Source organism: Papaver somniferum, unplaced genomic scaffold (genome assembly GCF_003573695.1).
Source record: "Papaver somniferum cultivar HN1 unplaced genomic scaffold, ASM357369v1 unplaced-scaffold_80, whole genome shotgun sequence".
In the NCBI taxonomy this organism is placed as follows: Eukaryota; Viridiplantae; Streptophyta; class Magnoliopsida; order Ranunculales; family Papaveraceae; genus Papaver; species Papaver somniferum.
This window is the reverse complement of record NW_020650971.1, coordinates 2,491,414-2,519,168: the sequence shown is the minus strand read 5'-3', so window position 1 is coordinate 2,519,168 and position 27,755 is coordinate 2,491,414. Positions and strand designations below refer to the sequence as shown.

At 36.1% G+C, this 27,755-nt stretch overlaps 2 protein-coding genes across 2 annotated transcripts; both read right to left on the bottom strand.

Annotated features, from left to right (window-relative positions):
- Positions 1-7,716: 7,716 nt before the first annotated feature.
- LOC113345037 (CAX-interacting protein 4-like) lies at positions 7,717-10,750 on the bottom strand. Its single transcript, XM_026588900.1, has 2 exons — positions 10,629-10,750; positions 7,717-9,045 (listed from the first exon to the last, which is right to left on the bottom strand). The coding sequence occupies exon 2, from the start codon at positions 9,028-9,030 to the stop codon at positions 8,065-8,067; it is 966 nt and encodes a 321-aa protein (XP_026444685.1). The 5' UTR covers positions 9,031-9,045; positions 10,629-10,750; the 3' UTR covers positions 7,717-8,064.
- Positions 10,751-25,146: 14,396 nt separating this feature from the next.
- Positions 25,147-27,286, bottom strand: LOC113344934. Its single transcript, XM_026588806.1, has 4 exons — positions 26,444-27,286; positions 26,255-26,325; positions 25,524-26,036; positions 25,147-25,471 (listed from the first exon to the last, which is right to left on the bottom strand). Exons 1-4 carry the CDS (start codon positions 27,284-27,286, stop codon positions 25,147-25,149), a joined length of 1,752 nt encoding a protein of 583 aa, XP_026444591.1.
- Positions 27,287-27,755: the final 469 nt, after the last annotated feature.

The following is a 27,755-nucleotide window of genomic DNA, read 5'->3' as shown; positions in this document are numbered from 1 at the left end:
TGCTTCTTTTGTTGTCAAACACCAGTTCACATCTTTCCTTCCATATGAACCACAGAGTAATGACAATGAGATTGATGGTTGTCTGCTTTCTGAAATTTATCCTTGAATCTGTGTTAGTCCAAGATTTTACCCACTGCTGTATGTGTTGAACACTGGCTAGTTCTTGAGCAATATCTTGAGAAATGGCATTCCAAACACTCCTGGCAAAGGTGCACTGAATTAGCGTATGAGTGGTAGATTCCTCTCCATTCATACATCTTTTACAACTCCTATCTTGGACTTGAGAATGTCTAGCCAATCTTCGATTACAGAGCAGAATATCTAGAGCTAATTTCCATAAGAACAATTGGCATTTGTGGGGAATTTGAAATGCCATAAACCAAGCCAAAATTTGGCTTCTTCTTCCTTATTTCTCAGGTTTTGATTGTGCTCACAGAGAATTGCTTTATAAGCTGAGTTTACTGTGAAATTTCCAATGCTAGTCAGAGACCATTGTATTTTATCTTCATGTTGTGTAGAAGGCCTGATATTTAAAATTTTCTCCATCTGATCTTGAGTAAAATAGTTTTGGAGAAGATTCACATTCCATCTTTTTGTGTGACTGTCAAAGAAATCAGCAACTTTCATATGCAGAGGGATATGTTCTCCATCATTGAATTTTGATGGACTTGCTGAGCTGTATAACCTTGAATCCAATTGTCTCTGAAAGCATACACTTTTCTGCCATCTCCAATCATCCATATGTGAAATTTTTTAACCCATTCTAGACCTTTGCATATGCTCTTCCAAATTTCAGTGCCCTTATCAGAAATATCATCTTTGAGGATGTTGTCATGTTTGAAGTATCTGGCTTCTAAAATGAGGGCCCATCTTTGTATTTTTCCTGAGTAAACCTCCAGGCCAGTTTGGTGATAGCTGCTTCATTATAGGCCTTTAAGTTCTTGAAGCCAAGACCTCCCCATATTTTTGGAATGGAAATAGCACTCCAAGAAATGAAGTACAGACCTTTACCATTGTTCTTGTTCTACCAGTACTTTCTTTGTGTAGCTTCTAACTGATTTATTGTTGTTTGAGGTAGAATGAAGCAACCCATCTGAAATTAAGACATGGAGTTTGTAAGAGATAGAATTTGTGTGCTTCTCCCTGCCTGATTGACCAAACCAGCTTGCCATTGTTGGAGCCTTCTATGCATCTTATCTTGGATGTTGTTGAAGGATTTTGTTTTTGCTCTGCCAATGAAAAGATTTATTCCCAGGTACTTTTCCTCAAGAGGAATTAAGTTCATTCCCAATACTTGAGAAACATCAGTTTTCAGATCATCATTGAGTTTCTTGTTGAAGTGTAGGCTAGATTTATTTAGGTTAACCATTTGCCCTGAGACTGTGCAGAACTTGTGAATAACATTATTGAGGCTTTCAATGGAGCTTCTTTTTGCACTGGAGAATAAAATGCAGTCATCAACAAAGAATAAGTGAGAAACCGGAAGACATCCTCTAGCAGGGTAAAGTGGGCTGATGTTCTTTTTCTCTACTTCATGTTGTATCATTCTACTAAAACCTTCCATGCAGATGATGAAGAGATGTGGTGAAATACTGTCACCTTGTATTAGACCTCTAGTTGGAGTCATAGTTTCAATTGTTTATCCATTAAGAAGTATAGATATTATAGCAGTTGAGATCCACTGATTTACAAGATGACAACATCTTTCACTGCAGCCCAATTTCTCCAACACTTTTATGACAAATTTCCATTCCATCATGTCAAAAGCTTTTGACATATCAAGCTTTACTGCAACTGCACCATAATAAGCTTTTGTGTTCTTCATGTGATTAACAATTTCATGAGCAATAATGGTGTTATCCATTATGTTTCTGCCAGGAACATAAGCTGCTTGCCATGGGGAGATGATTTTATGAAGAACTGGTTTTAGTCTGTTGGTCATGATTTTTGAAATAATTTTGTAGGATATGTTGCATAAGGTTATTGGCCTGAAATCAGCTGGGGTTTGAATGCAGTTGTTTTTAGGTATGAGGGTTTGGAAAGTGTGGTTGAGTTCTTTGAGGATTTTACCATTTCTGAAGAATTCCTACACCATGTTGATTATGTCTTGTCCAACAATTTCCCAGTTTTGTTTATAAAAGCCTGTTTGGAAGCCATCTGGGCCAGGGGTAGACCATGACTTTATCTGGAAAACGCAGTTCTTTATTTCTTGGGAGTTTGGGATGGCAGTGAGCTTTCTGTTGTCTTCAGCTGAGATGCAGGGGGTGATGAGGTTCATAATCTCTTCATCTTCATCAGGATTAGCTGTGGTGGTAATTCCTTGGAAATGGTCTAGCAGAATTCTTGAGATATCTTCTCTTGTGTTCTTCCATTCTCCCCCAGCATTCTTTAGAGAGTGTATTTGGTTACACCTTCTCATGTAATTAGCTTTGGCATGGAAGACTCTAGAATTTCTGTCTTGGTACTTGATTTCATCTTCCCTTGATTGTTGGAAAACCATTTTGTTCTTTGTTTCATAGAGATCTTTTAGTTGTTGTTGGTATCTTTGTTGGGCTTCAATATCTATGATAGGTTGATTGATGATCTGCTGAATCTTAGCTTGGGTGTCTTTAATCTTCTGATTAGTGTCTCCATACTCCTTAGATCTCCACACTTTTAGCCGCACCTTTGTATTCCTGAGTTTGTTGTGAATATAAAAGCTTACGTGCCCTTTTTATTACATCTCCACTGTCTGCTAATCTCTTATTTACAAGTAGTATTTGAAAGCCAATGTGCATAACATCTAAAGGGTTTATTGAGGTTTTCAACTTGAGGGTTTGTGTTTAGCAGAATAGGAGCATGGTCTGAGCCACATGGAATGAGGTTGTGAAGGATGGCATTGGGAAAGATTTTCATCCAGGTTTGAAGACATAGAGCTCTATCAAGTCTTGTTCTAACTTGATTGAGTTGATCTCTATGGTTAGACCAAGTGAAAGGGCTTCCTGTATATGGGATGTCTATTAGCCCCAGATCATTGACAGTGTTGGTGATGACTGAGTTGGGTTTATAGAATAACTTTGCCTTTCATAGTTGTATATGGTAGAGTTGAAGTATCATATGATTACCCATGGGACGTTCATGTTTTGACCCATTTCATGTATGAATCTCCATTGAACCTGTCTTTAGTGTCATAACAAGAGTTATAAAGACAAGTGAGGAACCAGAGTTAGTTTCCATATTTTTAATTATTAAATTGACCATGTAATTAGAGGAATGAATTACTCAAACTCTATTCCATCTTTCCATAGTAAAGCTAGTCCTCCAACTCTAGTTATATCCTCATTACACCAAATGTTGGGATATCTCATTTGTTTCAAAAAGTAAGTAGCTTTCTTGATGGTAGATTTTGTCTCAGATAGGAATATAATATCTGGGCTATAATTAAAAATGCAATTTTTCAGATGATCCCTAGTTAGTTTATTTCCTAGGCCTTGCAGGTTCCAGCTAAGGATTTTCATGTTTATGGCTATGTAATGCAGATCACCAATATTAATATTAAAATTGAAGAAAATAAAGAGCTTGAGGTTAAGGGTTTTATGGAAGGTTACCATTGAATTTCCTTGTCCTGCATCAGAGCCATGATAGTTCACAATGTGCTTTTATCAGTCTTCAACTTCTTCTTGCTGCTGGTTATGCTCATCTTCCTCCTCAATGGGTTCAGTCATGTTGTTAGAGCTAGCTGTGGAGCTCTCTGCTTCTCTGGTCCTTTTAAACCTTCTGAAGAGCCCTCTCTTGCTGCTTTGGCCTCTTTCATGAGTAGAAAAAGCTGTCGAGCTATCTTCCTCTTGTGCTTGTTCAGGATACACAAAGTTGCAATACTGACCATCTTCTGGCCTGACAAAGAGGACCGTATTGGCTCTCCTGCTTCTGTTACTTTTCTTAGGTGAAATTCTTGTTGGAGCCTCATTGATGTGACAAAACTCATTAGTTGTCATATTGTAAGGAATCTTATCAAGAAATCTAACAATCTTTTGGGACAAATATCTGACCTCCTTTGCTTTGTTTTTGCAGTCATCATTGTCATGATCAATAATGAAGCAAGATGGGCATAGCTGGTGTGGCTGCTTTTGGTTAAAGAAAGGAATCCACTGAGTGCAGTCAACCGCATTTTGGCTAAGGACCCCTCTGATTAAAGGTTTGACAATACTTATCTCAATGAGAGCACCCACATCATTTGAATCTACCGGATTGGCATCCTCAGGATCCAGTTCCAGCACAGTTCCAAGCATCTTCCCCATCTCATTAACCACAAACACATTAAGAAATTCCTGAGGAAGTTCTTTGAAGATTACCCAAAATTGCTGAGTGTCGAAAGACATATCTCTGTGATTTTGAGTTGGGTTCCAAGGTTTGATAATCCATAGGAAACCATCAAGGCACCATGGAGCTTCTGATAAAACCCACTTCCATTCATCAATTGTTTCAAACTCGACAGTGAATAAATTCCTGCCCTTCTTTCTCAGTTCAAAGCTTCCAATTTGTTTCCCCAGAGAAGCTTTGCATTTCTTTCAGCAGTATTTCTACTCATGTTTTCACTGGAAATAACTTTGCCAATGATGTTGTTACTTTGACTTCTTAGACAAAGGCTTGGGTTCGTTTGGGCGAAATTGATAACCTCCCTAATATCCTCTGAAGAGTCAATTGAGGCGGAATCAAACTGGTTTGCAAGGTCGTTGATATCTTCTGAGGCCATGGAACGATATTGATGAGAGTATTTTTCCTTTGAATATAGAAGGCTTGTGCTTATGATACAAATCAGCCAAATACTAATCCAATTTATAGTTGGAGCTTTTTTCCTCTTTTTCCTGCCATTAATGAAAGGACTGAGACGTGTACCTCTTGTCACAACAGTGCTGCCATTTTTCTTTAGGGGAGGAGCGATTCTTACGGATTTTATCTTCATCTCGTTTAATCTAGGTGGCGGATTGAGCGAAGTAGCAGATTGATCGAGAAAACTCTCTTGGATTGGGACAAACGTCATTGAAACACTACCAGGGTCTTAAACAAGACCAAGAAATTCAGACAAGTTAAAACCTGCAAGCCATAAAGGAAGACACAATGTGAGAAAAGATATTGGGACATGCAAAAGTTTGAAAATAAGAAATTTAAATAAGAATTGATGCTAGAGAACAATAATTCGCCGTCTTGATGACAAATAGAAACATTGCGGAGCTTCTAACGGTAATTTGATTATGAGATCTAGACATGCAGAACTAATTGATGAGCATTAATGGTGGAGTCGGAGGACTGAGTTATGCATCCCAAGAGGCAAAAACTAGAAGATGAAAGTCGTACGATTCTAAATGGGCTTCCAAGTTACATCATTCCAAGGTATGTTCTCCCGTCGCCTCCTTGGAAGACCCCATGTAACCAATAGTGCTAATTTCGTATCTTCTAAATCACGGATTCCAAGGCCCCCATTTTTAACAGAACTACAAACCAACTACTAAATCACTAGACGCTTCTTCTTTTGCTCTCCTCGCCAGAATCCCAAAGAAAGTCGTGCATTTTTTTTTGTCAAGGCGATTAATGATCGCAGTCTTAGTTTTAAAGACCATGAAACAATATGGCCAATAATATAAATGTCAGACTTAAAAAGACATTCGTATTAAGAGTAATATATCCTTCCTCCTTTAGTTAAAAGCTTTCTCTACCAAGGTGATAAGAGCACTAAAATAAAATGTATCTCCTCCCATTTACTGTCCAAGAACAATATAGTATCATCAGTTTACCAAGCGTAAATGAGAAAATCATAGTTTCCATTTTCTTTGACCGAGGGAATCCATAAAAATTGCCATGACGAGTAATATTATGATAATCCTTCCATGGCAAGATTAAAAAGCAAAGGAGAGAGCGGATCACCTTTGGCGTACTCCTCTTGAGCAATTAATTAAAATCACCAAAAGCTGCACGAATTGATAATAACAAAACTTCATCCATTCACACCATTTATATCCTCTTAAATTTTCTTAATATTTTTAGTGAGCTCGTTGATGACTTGAGAGGAGAAGGGGAAAAAAAAATCAAATGAACAACTGAAAATTGAAATTAGATTAAGTGGGCTGAGAGTAGCAAACTAATAACAAAAACATACGGGAAATTAGTTTCTTTGAAGGGGAGACAATTCTGTTTACATATTATGATGATCACAGTCGAAACAGCCAGCAGAAAAAAATGTATAGAGAAGCTACCTATGCCTAGCTCTAGTGCCCCCTCGCCTACAACATGAATCTAAAATCGATCTATTTGTTCAAATAGATCCTACACAATGTCAAGTCACTACCAGGTATATGGTATTCTTCCATCAACCAATCGGTTTTATTAATACGTATATCGTCTCTTGGAGTACCGGTATGGAAGACGAGGCCACTCTTCTCCCCAACTTCTGTATTGCCTTCCTTGACGGGCTCTGTTGTTGTAGACATTCTCCAGTACCCATGTCGTTTCACAGTTCGACTGGGTCTGTTTCCATTCGCACACCTTTTGGTTCTCTCAGTAAAGAAACACCCCGATTTTTCTTGGCATCTTTCTAAAAGCTTTTCAGGATGATATTGATAAATATTGATATCTGGTATACAAGGCATGACTTCAAACTGAAATTCAGGATTTTCTATCTTCCACTTCAAGTAAATAGACAGCAACTCTTGATCCGAGGAAGTTCCCCAAGTTGTACGGAAGTAACATCATTATTATGACAATCTCCTAAGTACTGTAGATCTTGATCAGCAGGAGGTTCTTGGTTCATATAATCATTGATGCCCTGATCTTCATCAGCGAGAAGTTCTTGGTAAATCTCACTCAAGAGCTCCCGATCTTCATCAGTAAGAACTTCTTGGTTATCATAATCGTAGTTATTATCCCTGCACATGCATTCAAATACGTTCTTGGTTATTCGTTCTTGCATATCTTATAAGTTATAATCAAAAAAAAGTCTAAAAGATTCAGAAATATATGAAGAACTCAAGATGTATATAATCATTCTTGCATAATAGATTCAGAAATACAAACAAACACATACCTCTCCATAGTCATCATCGCATCTTCATGCTGATTATTAGGTGTTACTTGAATCTCGTAGACGTCCTCTATCTTTCTCTTACCCTTCAAATCTACTTTCTCCATTATTATTATTTCTTGCTTAAACGATCAGAAAATCTTCTTCTCTCCTTCCTTTTTACCTTATTAGCTTGGTAAAAATTTATGTAACCATATAGGTACCCCTAGAAGAGTATTTATAAGCTAATAAGTCGGTAGGGGACAAGTGCCCTTTTCCTAGTTGAATAAAGGTTTACAAAGATTAGAAATCGGTTTTTCTGGATCGGGAATCCGCAGGATCTTTGTTACACGGGCTTTACTGACCTAACCCAAATTGGTTAACCACTTCTAAAGGCCCAATAAGGTTAAATCGTCGGTCTCACATAACAAATCATAAACCGACGCATGAAGCTCTTATTTGCCAAAACAAAGTTTCAGATACGGTGTATGAGTGTAACCTGGAAATAAGCATAGTGTCATGGTTTTATGGAAAGCGTGTAACCTGGCACAAATATGTTATGTACTTCACATACTTAAAGTCAAGTGGTTGGCTGAGCTGAGGCAGCAAAACTATGAAATTGCCATCACCAACAAACCTAGTTACCATATTTGGACAAGCAAACACCAAGAAAGAAAAGAAAAGAAAAGAAAGAAAAATAAATTCAAAATTACAGTAGATGGTGAATTTTCATATAAGTACTGCCCAACTTTTCAAAGTATAGGCATCACAACCTGGAAAATTACAACTACATGATGCTGCATAATACTTCAAGGAAATAAGAAAGCAGTAATGTTCTGTACTACATTCTTATCAGAAAGGTGGGATCAAGAAGGCAAAAGCCAAAGAAGGCCACAGGGAACAGAAGGACATACTGAAACAAGCATCTTAAGAGTTTCACCGCAGTTGCAAGCCAAATCACCAATGAAATCCAGATCTTAAAGTTAGATACTGAGATATAATGCCTTTTGAAATTACCTACACTGTGTTTATCATGCAGCAACAACTTCATGGCGGCGATGCTTACTAATCTTTCGAGATTGCTTTTTGGCCCTCCCAACCCGTGAATCATCTGAGTCACTAACATCAGAACTAGAGGATGCCGCCTTCTTCCTATGTCTACGCTTATGACGCCTTCTAGATTCTTCAGACGAATCAGAATCATCTGAATCATGATGACTTCTCCTCCTCCTCTTTTCCTTCCTACTATTCCTATGACGATGGCGACGTTTATCATCTTCATCTGAAGAATCTTCATGTCTCCCCTTCTTCTCCTTCCTTCTCTTCTTACCACCCTCATTATCATCATCCGTGTCACTGCTGCTCCTCCTCCTACTTGTCCTTTTCTTCGATCTACCTCGCTTCTTTCTCTCTTCCTCCTCATCTTCATCCGAGTCATCGTCCTTTTTCTTACTCAAAAACCTTGATTTAGACTTACTAACACCCTTCTTCCCATAGCGTGCCTCAATTGCCCTCTCCATCTCCGAATCAGCATCAGAATCCGAACTCTCGCTCTCTTCAGAACTCTCTTCAGATAACTCCTTAGTCCCATTCACCTTAAATTTATCCAAACCAGAACCAAGACCAACCTGAAGAATTGCCGCTTCTTTCTCTTTATCTTCTTTCAAACTGAGAAAATTACGACACTGAAAGTAAAGATGACCAACACGACCACATTTTCTACAAGAACCACGAGTCTCATTATCTGCATTCGAACCAGTAATACGAGCAAGTGCAAGAAGTCCTTGGAAACTATTATAAGCGTTTTCAGCATCAGGTTCAGCTGCAGTCGCCACCGACATTGGCTGAGATGAAGAAGATTGCTTTGGTTCATCTTTATTCGGTGCATAAGGATCGTACCCAATCGCACTTTGCCAAATACCATGAGTTTGAAGTGCAGCACTACTGTGAACCCGATTATTCGCGGGCATACGAACCCTTCCTGCTGTTGCCGGCATTTTCACAAAAAGAAACTGCAGACATAAACACAAGATTAAGAAGATAAGCTTTTTGTTAACAGACGACAGAAGAAAATAAAGTAAATGACACAAAACTTGGTCATGATTTTATAATCTTCTATCCATTTTCTTATCCTGAAATTTTCAATCTGGTTTGATTCATCAGTGATGGAAAAACAAGGTAATGCTAATGTAGATGAGAATTCCAGTCACTTAATATTCCAAAACAAAATATTCTATTCAACAATTAGTCCGTCAAAAAGTAATCAAAGTCGAGTTTTTGGGGTGCTTATCAGATTATACACATATTCCTCTTCTCCTATTTAGGGAAGAAAACTAAAGAAGCTTTACCTCTGTCATTCCATGGGGGTTCAATGATGATGAAATAGAAATGTGCAATGAGTCGAATAAGGTATTCATGCACACCAAGTAAGATAAAAACTAAAAGTCTGGCATAGCTACAAGTAAGTACAGAGGAATTGTACTTCACATCTTCCAAAACAATCGAATCAGAATGGAGCTAACACAGAATGAAATCTAACTTGGTCAAACAAAAAAGAAGAACCCCAACTTGATCAAACAAAACCATTGATTCTAAACAAAATTTCCCCGTTCTTCACCCAAGTACAGTTACAAATCATATTGTTCAACAAGATGAGTTTCGAATATTTTTGTATTTAAAAGAGGACTTATCTGGTTTTATTTACTAATCAAAACACTAAACAACTTATCTGGTTTGATATATCAATGGCAGAAATACAAGGTAATGCTGAGGTGGATGAGAATTTCAGTGACTTTAAATACACATAATATCAAATAACCACTGAAGATAATATTGTTCATGATGATTGTGGGGTGAATTTCATTACTAATCTCTCATCCAAAACAAAATCTTCATAAATCAAACTAACCTAATTAGTTTTCAGCAATCAATCATCTAAAACCATAACCAAAATCTTAAGTTTTTTGAGGGCTTATCAGATTGGATACGTATTCATCAGACTCATCCTAAAGTGAATCTAAGAAAAAAAATTCTCCTTCTTCTTCTTCAATTTGGCAACAGCTTCACTCTCTGGGGATTCAAAGATTGCATAACAATGCGGTTTTCACCAAAACCAATTATATATAAAACCCCAAAAAATGGTCTCAGTCGTTTGATTCTGGCATAGCTACACCGTAAAAAGGATTTGTACTTCACATCCTCCAACACAATCGAATCAGATTAGAGCTTAAATTGAGTAAATTCTAACTTAATCAAACCAAACGTGATAAATTCCAACTCGAATTGAACAAAACTTTTGGTTTTCCACAATAAAATCAACTTTCGACCAAAACTAATACAAAAATTGCTAAAAAAAACATCAGGAGTTTTCTAATACTTAGGTTTGCGTCTTTCAAAAAGGACCTAAAAGTGTCTGTCATAATCATCCAAGTGTAACCCAACAACAGGATAGTTCTTAATTCCAATTTCAATTGTCGAACACTAAATCGAAAAAAATAAACTAGGGCATGATGAATTTTACGATGAAAGTTCTACAGAAATTCAATAATTACAATAATCTAAAATGAAATTCAACATTAGTATAGGATTAGATTACCTGAAATTCTTGATTGATGCCCTAATCTGATTGATTTGGGGAAAAATAAAATTTCTTCGCGTTCCAAAGGAGAGAGCGAGACGGAAAGCGCAAAAGAGGAAATGATAGAAGGGTGGGGACTGGGTATTTAAATACAAAGAGATAGAGAATTCTCGATTAATACGTGTCGATTTATGATTGGTTTCCTGAAACCGACGTTTTTATCCTGTCTGGGCTTTGTTAAATGAGCAAACGTAACAAAGATCCTGATGATTCCCGATCCAAAAGGACCGACTTGCGTAAACCTTTTTTGATTTTAACTAGGAAAATCTGTATAAACCTTTATTCAACTAGGAAAAGGGCACTTGTCCCCTACTAGCTTATAAATACCTCATAGGGGAACGTATTTGGTTACATGAATTTTTACCTAAGGTAAAAAAAAACGAGAGAAGAAGATTTTGTTAGTAATTTCAAGAAATAATAATAATGAAGAAAGTAGATTCGAAGGGTAAGAGAAAGATGGAGGACGTCTACGAGAGTCAAGTAGAAGCTAATAACCATCAGTACCAGCATGAGGATGCGGCGATGAACATGCAGTGGTATGTATTTCTGAATCTTTCCAACTTTTCTTTTATGAGTTAATTTAATTTGTTACATAAATATTGATTAGGAACGTGTTTATATGCATGTGCAGGGATAATAACTACAATTATAATGACGAAGAACTTCTTAATGATCAAGAACTGATGTACCTCGATGATTGTATTGACCAAATACTCGATGCTGGTAAAGATCTGCAATACTTCAGTAATTATAATAACCAAGAACTTGTTGCTGATCAAGATCACCACTTGTTAAGAGATTGCCATCAGGATGTTCCTTCCGTACAACTTAGGGAACTTCCTCCTGGTTTCGTGTTTGCTCCTTCGGATCAAGAGTTGTTGTCTTTGTACTTGAAGTGGAAGATAGAAAATCCTGAAATTCAGTTTCAAGTCATGCCTTGTATACGAGATATCAATATTTATAAATATCATCCTGAAAAGCTTCTAGAAAGATACCAAGAAAAATCGGGGTATTTCTTTACTGAAAGAACCAAAAGGTGTGCGAATGGAGACAGACCCAATAGAACTGTTGAAGGACATGGGTACTGGAGAATGTCTATGAAAACGGATCCCGTACAGGAAGGAAATACAGAAGTTGGGAAGAAGTGTGGCCTCGTTTTCCATACCGGTACTCCAAAAGACGATAAACGTATTACTAAAACCGATTGGTTGATGAAAGAATACCATATACCTGGTAGTGAGTGGACATTGTGCAGGATCTACTTCAACAAATAGATTGAGCATGTTGAAGGCCAGCGGGCACTAAAGATAGACATAGATAGCTTCTCTATATGTTTCTTGTTGTTTGCTTGGAATCCTTATTACGTCTGTAGAAGCACTCTCTTTCAGTAAACTGAGATCGTCATATGTAAGGAGAATTATGTTTCCATTAATTTCTCGTATCTTTCTGCTGAGTTTGAATTTTTTACATATGTAATATATCTCTCATCAAAGTAATTAATTAATTTCTGTTAAATTTTGTTGTTGTTGTTGTTGTTATGCAATTATCAGTTTAATTTTAACTAGTAGGCATGTGTTACTTACTTGAGTTGAACATTTCATACAGAAAAAAATTGGAATGCATCAGAGATATAGTATACACTAAGAAGGGAAGGAAAAAGAAAGTCACACTTCAAAGGGTATCCAAGCTCGAGCTGAATGAGCAATTTATCTTTCACTTCACTAAGAAAAACTTATCTGTCTTCCACTTGATTACCAATTTTCCAACAGAGAGAAGAATTGAGCCAATACAGGTGAGAAAAATGCCGAGATGAGTCACCTCATTACGAAGAGTTTTCTGAGTTAGGAATGCCACCCATTCTGTGAGATATCAATAATAAATGGCGCCGAAGATCCGAATTTGGCAGATTCCAGCTTGTTCAAGAGTTTTAGAGTATCCATTTTTTTTCATATGAGGTCTGACCATGACTGTGGCAACCTCAAGTGTAAAGGAGTAATAAGGAGTCGTAACATAACAAAAACATTCTTTACGACTGAATTAACAAAATGAAAAGCAAATTAAGATTACAAAAGAGGTTTCTATGTGTGAGTTCTTGTTTGGTTTTAAGATTGGGATTATTCTAACAATGGAACCTGCACTAGGGACTAGCACATGCACTATCCATATACCATTTCTAAAGAACTTAGTCTGGCATGTACTTCAAGCTTTGTTAAAGAATACACATGAAAATGAGGTGGAATTTTCCTCCCACCTCCTTGATTAACTATGAAGAGTATATATTTTTTGTGGGTTAAAGTTGCTCGACCAAACAGTTGTTTGGTTTCTCATCCTCTCTCTTTTTTCTCTTGCTCTTCAGATAGGCGTTAAACAAAAGTTGAACTTGACTAAAATACTTACAGGCACCTGACTCTGGCTGAGTTAGACACCAAGCAGATCCAAACAATAAAACATACAAGGTGTACGAAGTGTTGGCGTCCCCGCTCTTTTTTTTTTCGCTAGATTGTTTGTTGAAAGAATCTTTTCTTTTTTATTTTTTTTAGTTCTTCCTTTGTTTTTGCTCCCTCTAATCTTAAATGTGGTTAAACTTGATTTATGTCCAATTTTAACACTTCTTGATATTTCCTGAAGGATTTTGAATGGGAAAATCCACCAGGAATACCCCAAAAACAAACTTTCATTCGGTAATACCCCTCAATATTCCTATGCACAAGAATATGTCAATTTGAGGAATACTGAGGTCTCGGCAGCAATATGCTTACAAGTTGGTACAAGGGTTGAAGTTGAACAGAAACTCTTCTAAGAATATATACATCAGAACAAAGAATGAGCTAGCGAAAAAACTAGTCAAAACATGAACACCGCCAATAGAGCTAAAGTAATCAAACAAAATGAAGAACAACTAGCTCATTGGTATAAAGTCAACACTGATTCAACCCTCAAAATCAGTGGCTCTATATCACTATATCAATATATAATGATGGGGGATCGGAGGACAGTGTTATGAGGAGTTCACATCAAGATTTCTTTGCAAGAAGATTATAAGCACGGAACAACAAGATGATCAGCAAACAAATAAAAAGTGGCGGAGACCTTAGAAACTTCAGATTGATAAAAACTTTTCTTTGGAAATGGGCACACTCCATCCTACCTCTAAATGCAAGGATTGAGCACATCCTGAAAAACATCAACAACATCTGACGTCCCATGTGTGAGAATACTTGAAGACACTCTAACTCATTGTTTTATGAATTGTGAATTTACTCCAAATGTTTCTAAGTCTTGATATCTCCTTAGAATGAATATATGACCAGACAGATCTCTACCGCTGGTTCCGAAATTGATTTGCTATGAATGATATGACGGGGATGAGTTATCACACATCGCCTGAATTTATGGCAGTAGTGCTTTGGGGAAATCAAGATGTAATCTTGTGTTTAAAAATAATAAACCAAATCCTCGTAGAACTGTGATGTAATAAAAACTAGAATATATAATGCATAAGGCATAAAGATTTTCATTAAAAAAAGGAATGATATTGTAATAACACTATAGTCTGACAAGCTAGTCTTTGACAGATATAATAATCAGCGCACCGTCACCGTGGAACTAATGCAGGGGGCTTAATTTTACAGGAGCAAGATGCGACAGCACTAGGATCTACAACAAAGAAAATAGAGGAAAAAGCGGATTTTCAAGCAATCAAGTGGACACAACAGCTGAATTTACCCAAAGTAAAATGACAACTTGAAAGTTTTTGAAGCTACTATATATGGACAGAATCATCAAAACACAGAAGGAAACACCAAAGTGGCATGAAGGCAACATGATAGAATATTCCCTATTTACACGTGTACTACAGGATCTACAACAAAAAAACAGAGGAAAGAGCGGCTTTCCAAGCAATCTAGTGGACACAACAGCTGAATTTACACGAAGTGTACGTAGAATGACAACATTTTTGAATCTACTATAGACAGATTCAGAAAACTAGAGAAGGAAATTTGAAGCTACTATAGACAGATTCAGAAAACAAAAGAAGGAAACAACAAAGTTGCATGACGGCAACAAGATAAAATATTCTCGATTTATACGTGCCGCCGGCTTATGGTTGTTTATATGAGACCGACGACTTGATTTGGCCTTGAGAAATCAGCAAACGAATAGGTTTAGGTCGGTAAAGCCAATGCAACAAAGATCCTGACGGGTTCCCGATCCAAAAGGGCCGATTTCTGCGTAAACCTTTTCTCATTTTAACTAGGAAAATCTGTGTAAACCTTTTTTCAACTAGGAAAAGGGCACTTGCCCCCTACAAGCTTATAAATACCTCATAGGGGCACATATTAGGTTACATGAATATTTACCAAAGGTTAAAAAACGAGAGAAGAAGATTTTGTGATTAATTTCAAGAGATCATAATAAATAATAATAATGGAGAAAGTAGATTTGAAGGGTAAGAGAAAGATGGAGGACGTCTATGAGAGTCAAGTAGCAGCTAATAATCAATTTTACCAGCATGAAGATGCGATGATGACCATGGAGAGGTATGTATTTGTTTGTATTTCTCAATCTTTTGATTCTTTTCGACTTCTTTTATGATTGCTGATAATATACATATTGAGTTCATCATATATATTTCTTTGAAAGAAATTCTTTCTGCGTTAATTTTTAGTTACATAAATATTTATGAAGCACGTGTTTATATGCATGTGGTGAGAGAACTTTAGTTTTCTTTATTGATTAAAGAGTGAACCTTCACGGGATTATTACAAAGCCTTTAATACTAATCATACAGTTGACCTCACACACTCTTTACACACAAGCACAAATACTTGTGACACACAAACAACTCACACAAGTATAATATCTAATACACCCCCTTCAATCTGATACTAGCAGCCAAAGTAACAGATTGAAAAATACAAAGTAACATCTACTGAATAGAAAAACTATTCTTCAACTGGAGAAAGACATACTGAAGAATTTGATGATGAGGCAACAGAAGAAACATCTAACATCTCTCTAAGTAATATGGAGAATGTTGGATAGCATAAACCCTTAGTGAATAAGTCTGCAATTTGATTTTCAGAAGCAATATGCTGCAACACCAAGAAGCCTTCATCCACCAACTCTCTTACTGTATGATATTGAATCTTTATATGTTTTGTCCTGGCATGAAAAACAGGATTAGTAGCCAAAGCCAAAGCACTAGTATTGTCACAGAGAAGTAAAGCTGGAGAATCAAGTTTAATATGTATATCAGCAAGAATATATGAAATCCATTTTAATTCAGCAGAAGCAACGGATAAACACTTGTATTCATCTTCTGCAGATGACTTTGATATTGTGGGCTGCTTCTTAGAAGACCATGACACAAGATTAGGACCCAAAAACACAACAAAAACTGAGGTGGATCTTCTAGTATCTGGACAACCAACCCAGACAGAGTTTCTAAAAGCCTTCAAAGTACACAGACTACCTTTAGTTAAAGTAATTCCCAGACCTATAGTGCCTTTTAAATACCTCAGAATTCTTTTGACTAGCTGAAGATGTAAATCTGATGGAGAATGCATAAATTGTGACACATAATTAACATCAAAACTTATTTCAGGCCTTGTTACAGTAAGATATTGTAATCCACTCATTATTGCTCTATAGTCAGTTACATTATCAAGTTTAACTTCATCATGAATATATAACCTTGCTCCCTTAACAACTGGAGTATCACAGGGCTTAGAATCCAACAACTTTGCCTTTTCTAATAACTCTAAAGTATACTTATTTTGAGTGAGAGTTATTGAAGTAGGAGTTCTAACAGCTTCTAACCCAAGAAAAAATCATAACTCTCCCAATTCTTTCATAGCAAACTCTTTCTTTAAAGAGACAATCAGATCATTCATCAAAATGGAAGAGCTTCCTGTGAGTAAAATATCATCCACATATAAAAGTAACACCAACATACCATCTTTAGAAGTACACACAAACATAGAATTATCTGAGACTGATTTCTTGAAACCATAAGAAATTAAGAATGTGCTAAACCTATGAAACCAAGCTCTTGGTGCTTGCTTTAACCCATACAAACTCCTTTTCAATTTACACACATAATTTGAAGGATAATATGGATTTATAAACCCCTGAGGCTGTGACATGTAAACAGCTTCATCTAAGAATCCATAAAGGAAAGCATGACTAACATCTAATTGTCTAATCTGCCAATTGTATGTAATTTCCATGCATAACACAACTCTAACAGTGATACATTTAACAACAGGGCTAAAGGTTTCATTAAAATCTATTCCATCTTGTTGATCATAACCCTTTGCAACTAATCTAGACTTCAGTCTGTGAATAGTACCATCAGCTTTCTGTTTGACCTTATAGACCCATTTAGAACCTAAAATGTTCATGTGTGGCTCAGGTGCCACATAATCCCATGTGTCATTATCTCTCAAAGCAGTATACTCATCTTTCATGGATACTTTCCAGTCAGGAATCTTAAAAGTTGTCCTAAAAGTCTTTGGTTCAACAGTGGTTAGTAAAGATGTACAAGAGGAAGACATTAGATGTTTAACAGACATATGAGAAACAAAATCAGGAAATTTCTTAGATTTATCCATGCCCTTATGAGACCTGGTAACAATACTACTAGTAGGAGCAGAGGAATCTGATGGAGGAAGAATAGATGGTAATCCAGAATTATGCAAAACAGAGTCAGGCATTGAAGTTTGAAAATAAAACTGATGTTCATCAAAAACCACATGTCTAGATATATAAGATTTCTTTGAAAGAGGATCATAACATTTGTATCCTTTATGAAGAATACTATAACCATGAAAAACACACTTCACGGACTTTGGAGATAGCTTATCTGCTCTTGAATGAGCAAGATGAGGATAGCACACAGTGCCAAAAATTTTAAGAAAATAATAGTCTGGACTTTCACCAAAAAGAACCTCAAAGGGAGACTTGAAATCTAGAACCTTGGTTGGTGTTCTGTTTATCAAATAAGTAGCAGTAAGAAAAGCATCATACCACATTTCTTTTGGACAAAAATAGTTAAACAAAAGAGAATTACCCATCTCATTAATGTGCCTATGATTTCTTTCAGCAAGGCCATTTTGTTCAGGGGTTTGAGGACAAGAAATCCTTACAAGAATACCACTTGACTCTAGCAAACCTTTAAAAGGACCTTTAACAAGCTCAGTTGCACCATCAACTTGAAAATTAATAATTTTAGAAGAAAATTGATGTTCTATATGGGTTTTAAAATGAGAAAAACACTTAATTGCATCAAATTTCAATTCCATTGGAAAAATCCAATGAAATCGACTAAAATCATCCACAAACAGAATATAATACCTATAACCATGTAAAGAAGGTACTGTTGGACCCCATACATCATAGTGAATTAAAGAAAGTGGCTTATCAGCATGAGAAGAGCAAAGTTGAAAAGGCAATTTTTTACTTTTTGCCAACTGACATGGATGACACAAAGTTACAGAATGAGGGGAAGTTAAAACAATCTGTTTATTGGAGTGTAACTATTGAACAATAAAATTTGAAGGATGTCCTAACCTGTCATGCCAGACTTTAGATGATGCAGACAAGATAGAAGAAAAAGCACGTGGAGCAGTAGAAAAAGACGATTTATAATGAATGGGATACAAGTTATTAACCACTGAACCATGAGACAACAAAACATCTGAAGACAAATCTCTAATTTCATAACCAGTAGGATATAGCTTGAAATAACATGAATTATCCTTAGTAAATTTAGCAATAGAAATCAAATTATGTTTCATATCAGGTACTAGAAGAACTGTGTTCAACCTAAAATTAGTTTCAGGTGTTTGTATAAGAGAAGTTCCAGTGGAAGTAATGTTTAAGGACTTACCATTACCCACTTGTACTCTGTCCTTCCATTTGAAAGTAGAAGTATTTTGTAATAGAGTCTCATCTCCAGTCATATGAGCTGTTGCACCTAAGTCATCTAACCACTTAGGAGTTTCAGAGGTTGAAGGTTCTGAAAAAATATGTTCTTCACTGATAGAGTTGAAAGCATGTTGTTGTTGTGCTGTATTTGTTGAAGATGAAGAAGCATATGCAGAAGTAGGAGGATAGTATCTAAAGTGACATCTACTGGCATAGTGTCCCTTCTTCCTGCATATCTGACAATCTATCTGAGAAAAATCCCTTCTACCACCATTTGCTTGACCATAAGAACTAGAACTACTTCCTTGTCCAGCATTATAACCAGAACTTTGAGCATTTTTATAACCATAACCATTACCAGGAGCATTCTTATATCCAGAAGTATTCTTAGACTTTCCTCTTCCATTACTAGAATTACCATTCCTACTATTCAGAGTAGTAGGATGTTGAGTATCAAACACATAACTAGAATCTTGATGTTGTTCTAGAAGCCACTGTTCATGATTGAGAAGTCTTGGTTTTAACTCAGCAAAAGTATATGGAACTTCTCTATTGTGAGCAGCTACAACAAAGTTATCATAATCTCTACCCAATCCATTCAATACATACATAGTCAAGTCAGAATTGCTAACCCTTTCTCGAATAGAAACTAAAGAATCTGCTATGGTCTTGATATTTTGCAAATACACAAGTATTGTCATATTTCCTTTCTTGACATTATGTAACTGATTTTTTAGCATATTCTTTCTACCCATGAACTGACTCTTAAAAGTTACTTCAGGAAATTCCCAAATTTCTCTTGCAGTGGAAAGCCCCAATACATCACCAGACACAGAATCAGTAAACGTGGCCTTCATATAACTAGTTACAAAACAATCAATTTTCCTCCACAAAACCCATTGTGAATTCAATGTTAAAACTCCATCAATTTCAATCTGTTTCACTGGTTGTTCAATCTCACCATTAACATAGCCATATAAATCAGTAGAAACAAGAATTGATTCCATCTGATCTCGCCACAACAAAAAATTATTTGGCCCTAATTTTGTAGAAACAAAATTGGAAATATTGGTAAAGGGAAACGTAAATCCAGAAGAATCATTACCCATTTGAGCAGCGGAATTTGCTTGAGAACCCATATTTTTTCTTTTCCTGTAAACGATTGTTGTAGATGACATGAACTCAAAGCACCAAGAAATTGTTGTAAAAGAATCAGATCTTGAATTTAATATGAAGAAAGATTAATAAAGAATCTTATAAAGGATGTTAAATCCTGAAAAATTATTGTGAAAGATGTGTGATTCTAATGTCTCTGCTTAAAAATGTTGTGTGTGAAAAATTATTCCAGAATTGATAAGAATGGCTCAGGATCGAAGGAGTGATACCATGAGAGAACTTTAGTTTTCTTTATTGATTAAAGAGTTAACCTTCACAGGATTATTACAAAGCCTTTAATACTAATCATACAGTTGACCTCACACACACTTTACACACAAGCACAAATACTTGTGACACACAAACAACTCACACAAGTATAATATCTAATATGTGCAGGGCTAATAACTACAATTATAATGACCAAGAACTTCTTAATGATCAAGAACTGGAGTACCTCGATGATTGTATTGACCAAGTACTCGATGCTGGTGAAGATCTGCAATACTTCGGTAATTATAATAACCAAGAACTTGTTTCTGATCAAGATCAGTACTTGTTAAGAGATTACCATCAGGATGTTCCTTCCGTACAACTTAGGGAACTTCCTCCTGGTTTCGTGTTTGCTCCTTCGGATCAAGAGTTGTTGTCTTTGTACTTGAAGTGGAAGATAGAAAATCCTGAAATTCAGTTTCAAGTCACGCCTTGTATACCAGATATCAATTGTATATATAATTTGAGTCCAATTTAAAGAGCTGTGGTTGAAAGCTGAGCAAATCTCGAATACTAGAGTTTTTGGTCTCACTTGAGAGAATATAGACCAATAGGATTAGTGGGTTTTGAGATCTTTTTGGTGTTTTTTGCTGCGCACGAAATGGGGTATGTGATCGATACCCAAACTTGATAAGTTTTCTCCCGGTCTCCAGATCCTAATTTTATTCTCTTATACTTATATTTTCGTGGAGGCATATACCATGACGGTAAAACCCTAATCTCGATCGTTTCTAAGCGTCTGTTGCCTCTTTTCTTCTCCCTATTCTTCGTCTTTCGTTTTAGCAACAACATCCAAAGATTGTATCTAAATTAACCTGTTTTTATATTAATCTTAGCTTCTTCTTTGTGTTCTTTTCAGGATCATGCTTAGGAAAAAGAGGAGCATCTTGATTCACATATCAATATTCGTGAAGATGAAAAAATGGTGTGCCTTCAATTATTTGTTCTGGGTTATTTTTGAAGCACGTTCCATATAGTGGAACAGAATCAACACAGCTAAATTTATAGTGTTAACAACATATCACTGACACAATTCATGATTTTTTTTTTTTTTTTTGATTCTTAGGGTTATATGATTTATCCTTACCCTATACTTCCCATCATATCGTGACTAATGCGCAGGTACAAGCGAGTTCCAGACCGGTGGTTTGTCAGCAGCCATAATCCTAAATGGTACGAACTTTATCGCATGAATAGACCTGTGGTTTGTGGTTTGTCTATAAAAATTAGATGAACCTTTCCGGAAACCTTGCGCTTCTACTTTATTTTTTCCTCTCTTTGATGAACTAAATGTCTATTTTCGTGCCTAATATGGTGGAGAAGGTTACTATTGAATATAAATGTCAGAACGGTGCAAGGGTTTAATTGGTATATACGAATGCTCAACTGCTGATGTACATATTCGTTTAGTTCTTACTCTTATTTTGATATTCGTTAAATCTTACTTACTCTCAATTATTTATTTTTGTCTCTCTATGCAGAACTGTGTATGTTCATGCCTAATATCGCGGAGAAAGATACTTTGAATGTTGTACACAAGCAAGGTGTTGATTGGCATTCTTTTCTTTGAAAATTTATAGGAGAGACCAAATGGAGAAAGCAAAAACTGTCTGATTCCTTAAGAAGGTTCGGAAAACTATAGATCCCATAAAGGGGTTTAGTGTTCCGGAAAACTATGGATCCCATTAAATTATCGGGATTCTTTTGTATCCATTAAACTTGGTTAGATTTCTGTATTTATTAAAGTTGGAATGCATCACAACTAGAGATGGTCCATCATGAAAGCATGCACCTTTTCATGAGGTAATTATTAAAGAGAAAACAAGTATCAAAGTATTTTCTACCAATTTGAAGGTACAACTACATGACCCCTTTATTTCATACAAGCATATTTACCTGCCATGTTGTCTCCAAGGTTGTCTTTTATGGGGATACTGCGTTCTTATTGTGACATAATTACTGTCTTGGTACTATAGTGTTTATGGGGATATTTGATACAAACAAATTCGTTTTTTTTTATTGGCGCCAGGCTCTATTGTTTTCTACTTTCATAGCAAGTGGTTTGCGGGTGTCTCTCATTCCGAGAATAGATGATGCAAGTTGAGAATACAAACTCGAAGCAGTACCTGTCCCAAAGTTGAAAGGTTGTTCATGACTCCAATCATGTGGATTTATGCTAACGTGCTATGAGTAAGCTGAATGTAAACTCTCTTATGCTATCCCTTTATGCCTATGAATCGTTCACACTTAATTACCAGCTTTTACGTTAGAAATTTTTTGTTGTCTTAGCTCAAAAGCAAGAGCGCATGGTTCTCAGCCATGGAGTTGTGGGTTCGACTCCCCCAGATGGCATATGTAGTTGTCTGAGTAAGCTATAAAACCCTTATATGCTTCCGAGGTCCAATGGAAGTATTAGCTCAAAGTGCAACACATGTGTACAATTAGAATAGGGTCATATATCATCATGGTTATGATTCTTGGCTTATATTAGAGTTGCACTGGTATCAAAGATAAAATTATTTCCTTTTTTTTTATAACGAATTGCAAACCCTGCCAGAAATGTCCTACAGTCATTTAAGAGTTTTATTTATGCTTTTAGAATACAATTGTTGGCTCATACCGTAACCATTGCAGGGCAACACTCTTTGGACTTGATAGATGTCGTAGTAAATGGTCAATCATATTGTGTTTGGTGGCCGAGGACATTGAATATAGCAGAAAGGTGACATAACAACCTAAATTTTGGCTTGGTGACGCGGAAAACCTGCTTTGCTTGACATTAAGGAGTTGATAAATAGAAACTGTAGGATTCTTTCAGAGAGTTTTCCTCAATATCTTACCCAGAGAGGGTTAGACAATATGCTAATGAATATTAGTTGATATACAATGAACCGATCTGATACAGGGGAATGATGCCTTGGAAAATTGTTTGAACTCAATTCAATGAGTGACATTTGATACTTTGACCAATGAATTGAGAAGAAGAAGGGTGGATTATGCTTTCTTTATGGAAGCGTAGCAGTGAAAACTTACCTTTGGTAGACGAAAAAAGTTGGTTTGCATGCAAAATATAAGGTTGTCTTGGTTGGTGCACCTTTTGGTATTCAAAATTCCGATTAGTTTGGAGAGCTATAATTTAAGGGATCGGGATCTTTTAACAAAGGGGTTTAACAAACCCTTTTGACATCAAGGATCCTAATTTAAGATCCTTGATGTATCTATAATTTAATTTCTTATATCTGATAGGCATATTACTTCTCCTTACTTACAAAACAAAAAAATGAAAATTTTAATTAGCATTCCGACTTTAAGTTTGGCTTGGCAACCTCACCCTACGTGAACCCATAGATTGAGAGCAACCAATCTGAACCCGTGCAACGCACGGGTGCAACACTAGTATTTATAAATATCATCCTGAAAAGCTTCTAGAAAAATACCAAGAAAAATCGGGGTATTTCTTTACTGAAAGAACCAAAAGGTGTGCGAATGGAGACAGACCCAATCGAACTGTTGAAGGACATGGGTACTGGAGAATGTCTATGAAAACGGATCCCGTCCAGGAAGGAAATACAGAAGTTAGGAAGAAGTGTGGCCTCGTTTTCCATACCGGTACTCCAAAAGACGATAAACGTATTACTAAAACCGATTGGTTGATGAAAGACTACCATATACCTGGTAGTGACTTGACATTGTGTAGGATCTATCTGAACAAGTAGATTGATTTTAGATTCACGTTGAAGTGCTACAGATAGACATAGATAACTTCTCTATATGTTACTTGTTGTTTGCTTGGAATCCTTTTTACATCCGTAGAAGTACTCTTTCATCAGTAAACTAAGATCGTTAAACATATGTAAGGAGAATTATTTTTCCATCAAAGTGATTAATTTCTCGTATCTTTGTGTTGTCTGTATGAACTAGCTCGCAGCTCCCTTATTTATACATATGTAATTTATGTCTTCATCAATGTAATTAATTTCTCGTATTTTTTGTTGTTTTTATAATGCAATTATCAGCTGGAAACTCACTTATTTTAATTTTAACTAGTAGAGGGCATGTGTTTTTTGAGTTGAACATTCCATACAATGTTGTTTTTCTATTCTGAAAAAACAAAAATTGGAATTGCATTAAAAATAAAGTGTATACTCACTTACAAAAAGAAGGGAAACAATAAAAAAAGAAAGACAAACTTGAAAGGGTATCGAGGCTCGAGCTGAATGAGCTATATAATCTTTCACTTCACGGAGAAAAACCATCGATAGTCTAACAGAGAAGAATTGAGTCAATACAGGTGAGAAAACTGCCGAGATGAGTAACCGCACGGGAGATCCCAATCTTTTTTTTTTGATCGGTAATGAAAAAGATTTATTGATCAAAAAACGAGAATACAAAAGGCTTGTACCACCCAGAAAGAGTACAGAGAAGACAAAAGAAAAGAAAGAGGAAACAAGCTATCCTAGCTTGAGGCAAAGAAGAAAATAAGCCATAAAAAGAACAGAACCAATCTGTCTGAACTATGGAGAGCTGAAATAAGCTCTAGGCCAGTTCTGAATCACTTCACTGAAAGATAAATCTTGAAACTCTTTAAAAACCAGGCACCAAGTAAACATGAGATATTGAGCTTTACTGATAATAGTCTCCTTCGAATGAGTTTTCCCATTAAAAACTCTAGAGTTTCTCTCCTTCCAAATACTCCATAGAATCACAGCTGGGATGATACTCCATACCTGAGTCTGAATGTTGTTTACTTGTGGCAGAGACCAAGCAAACATCAAAGAAATTGTATCTGAAGGCATTGTGAAAAACAAATTGAGTTTCTCAGTAAAGTGCGACCAAACCTGTTTGGCAAAATCACAGTGAATGAAAAGATGATCCACTGATTCATTATTAGTACAGAAAGGACAAGCTTCTGGAACATCTATCCCCTCCTTCTAAGCATGTCCCTTGTAGGAATTCTTGAATGAGCTATAGTCGAAAGGAAAAAACCAATTGATGGAGGAACATTCAGCTGCCATAAAAGTTTAAAGATGTTTTGATTTGGAATCATTACATCTTCATTTATCAACTTATCATAAGTAGACTTAACAGAAAAAAGTTTCTTGCCAGTGAGAGACCATTACAGAATATCTTCTTCTTGAGTGTTAAAAGTGACATTAGCAAGCTCAGCTTTCAACCAGTTCATTTCAGTTCTAATATTTGAGATTAATCTTCTTGGAAGGCCCAAATCCCATCTCAAACCATCAGCATCTTCAATGAAACAATCTGCAACAAAACTAGTTTTTTTCCTTGAGATAGCATATAAATTAGGAAAAGTAGACTGCAAACATGTAGAGAGAAGCCAATTATCTTGCCAAAATATGATCTTAGTGCCTTTGTTCAGCTTAAATTTAATGTTACTTTTGAAAATATCTCTGCATTTCATAACTCCCTTCCAAACATACCTGCCAAAAGAAGAATTAGGATATTTTGAAAGCCATTCTACACCATCAGTACCATACTTTTCCTTGACACTTTCCTTCCATTTTACCAAATGATGCTTCTTCTTTTGCATATCTCCAATGCCATTTGGTTAACAAAGCTTGATTCATTTTTCTCAAATTTTTGATTCCTAGACCTCCTTTTTTCTTCTTCTTGTACAATATATCCCATTTTACCAAATGATGCTTCTTCTTACCACTGCTATCATCCCATAAAAAATCTCTTATAATTTTCTCAATACTTTTAGTCACAGAGGCTGGCATCTCAAATAAAGACATGTAATAAGTTGGGAGGCTAGCTAGAACACTCTTAATAAGAGTTACTTTACCAGCTCTCTTTATCAAAGGTTTTTTCCAACCTGGAAATCTTGCAATGATCTTATCAATTACTCTTTCCCATTTAGTTATGCCCTTGTATTTGTCTCCCAGTGGAAGGCCAAGATAAATTGTTGGTAGGGTATCAGAGAGACAGCCCAAAAGATCAGAGTAAAGATGCAAGTCACCATCATAACCAACAACAAAATTTTTGCTTTAAGTAAAATTAATTTTCAGACCAGTTAGAAGCTCAAAAGAGAGTAATACCAGTCTTAAATTCTTTACTTGATCAGTGTCAGCATCCAAGAAAATGAGAACGTCATATGCAAACTGCAAATGACTAATAAGAGTTCCTCCATTGGCAGCTTGAAAACCAGTAATAAGTCCCTGAGCTTGAGCTTATTTTAACATGTAAGAGAGAGCTTCACCTACAAGGAGAAAAAGAAAAGGTGACAAGGGGTCTCCTTGCCTAATTCCTTTACAACTTTTGAAGTAACCAGTAGCTGAGCCATTCACAAGTACAGAGAACCTAACATACTCCACACAACATTTGAGTCATCTCCTCCATCTTTCTCCAAAACCCATTTTATCAAAAATTTCATCAAGAAACTCCCAACTGACATGATAAAAAGCCTTTGCAAAATCAATTTTGCACAAAAGACCGGGTTTACCACTTCTTATTCTAGAATCTATTAACTCATTAGCAACAAAAACCCCATCAAGAATTTGTCTGTTTTTTATAAAAGCAGTTTGTTGAGAAGATATAATTGAAGGAAGAACCACTTTCAGTCTTTCAGCTAAAACCTTAGAAATAATCTTGTACACACCATGGATTAAACTAATAGGCCTAAAGTCTTTTATCTCCTCCACTGTATCCTTTTTAGGGATAAGAGAAATAAAAGTGTTCTTCAATCTCCATTCGAAGAAATTATTATACTGTAATTCATAAAAAATCTTCATCAAATCAATTTTAATGATGTCCCAATAGAGTAAATAGAAACTTACAGCAAATCCACCAGGCCCTAGAGCTTTGTTCTGACCCAAAAGCTTTATTACAGAAATGCACTCTTCTTCATTTACATCCAACTCAAACCAATCTCTTACTTCCTCAGAGATGCAATTGAGTTGCATTGAATTTAAGGAAGTAATTCTATTAGACTGATGTTGAAAAGTTGATTTAAAATGATCAACAATTCCAAGCTTAATTGTCTCAATATCTGTACTCATTACACCATCAACTTTAATAGCACCAATGTAGTTTCTTCTTCTCCTATCTGAGGCAAGCTTATGAAAATATTTAGTGTTATTCTCAAATTGAATAATGTGGTTGGTTCTGCTCCTTCTTCTCCATTTCTCAGCTTTGGCAATAGCTAAATTGCAGTAATCTTGTCTTGCTTTCAATCTAGTGTTCCATTGTTCTTCATTCAAACCATTATGAGCATCTTCTTTTTCATCCAGCTGCATAAAAACTTCCTCAAGCTCCTACAACTGCCTATCCATGTCACCATACTCTTGTTTAGCCCAAAGTTTCAGAAAAGGCTTTAACAATTGAAGCTTTTTTCACATTGTTAAACCTGCACTTCCTGTCACAGAAAAAGAAGACCAAGTATTTTGAATAAAATTTAAAAAGTCAGGGTGTGCATACCAGAATGTTTCACAACGAAAAGGCCCTGGACCACCTTTCACACCATCACATATGAGATCTAATGGACTATGATCAGAGCATGGTCTGGCAAGGGCTTGCTGAATGACATTTGGAAACTGAATTTCCCAATCCGCTGAAGCCAAAAATCTATCAATTCTACTACGAATACTTTGGACTTGATTATTAGTCCAAGTGTAAGTATCCCCCAACATTGGAAAATCAAACAACTCATGTTTTAATATGAACCTACTAAAAATCTTCATTGCATTGTTAGCTTGCGTACACGAA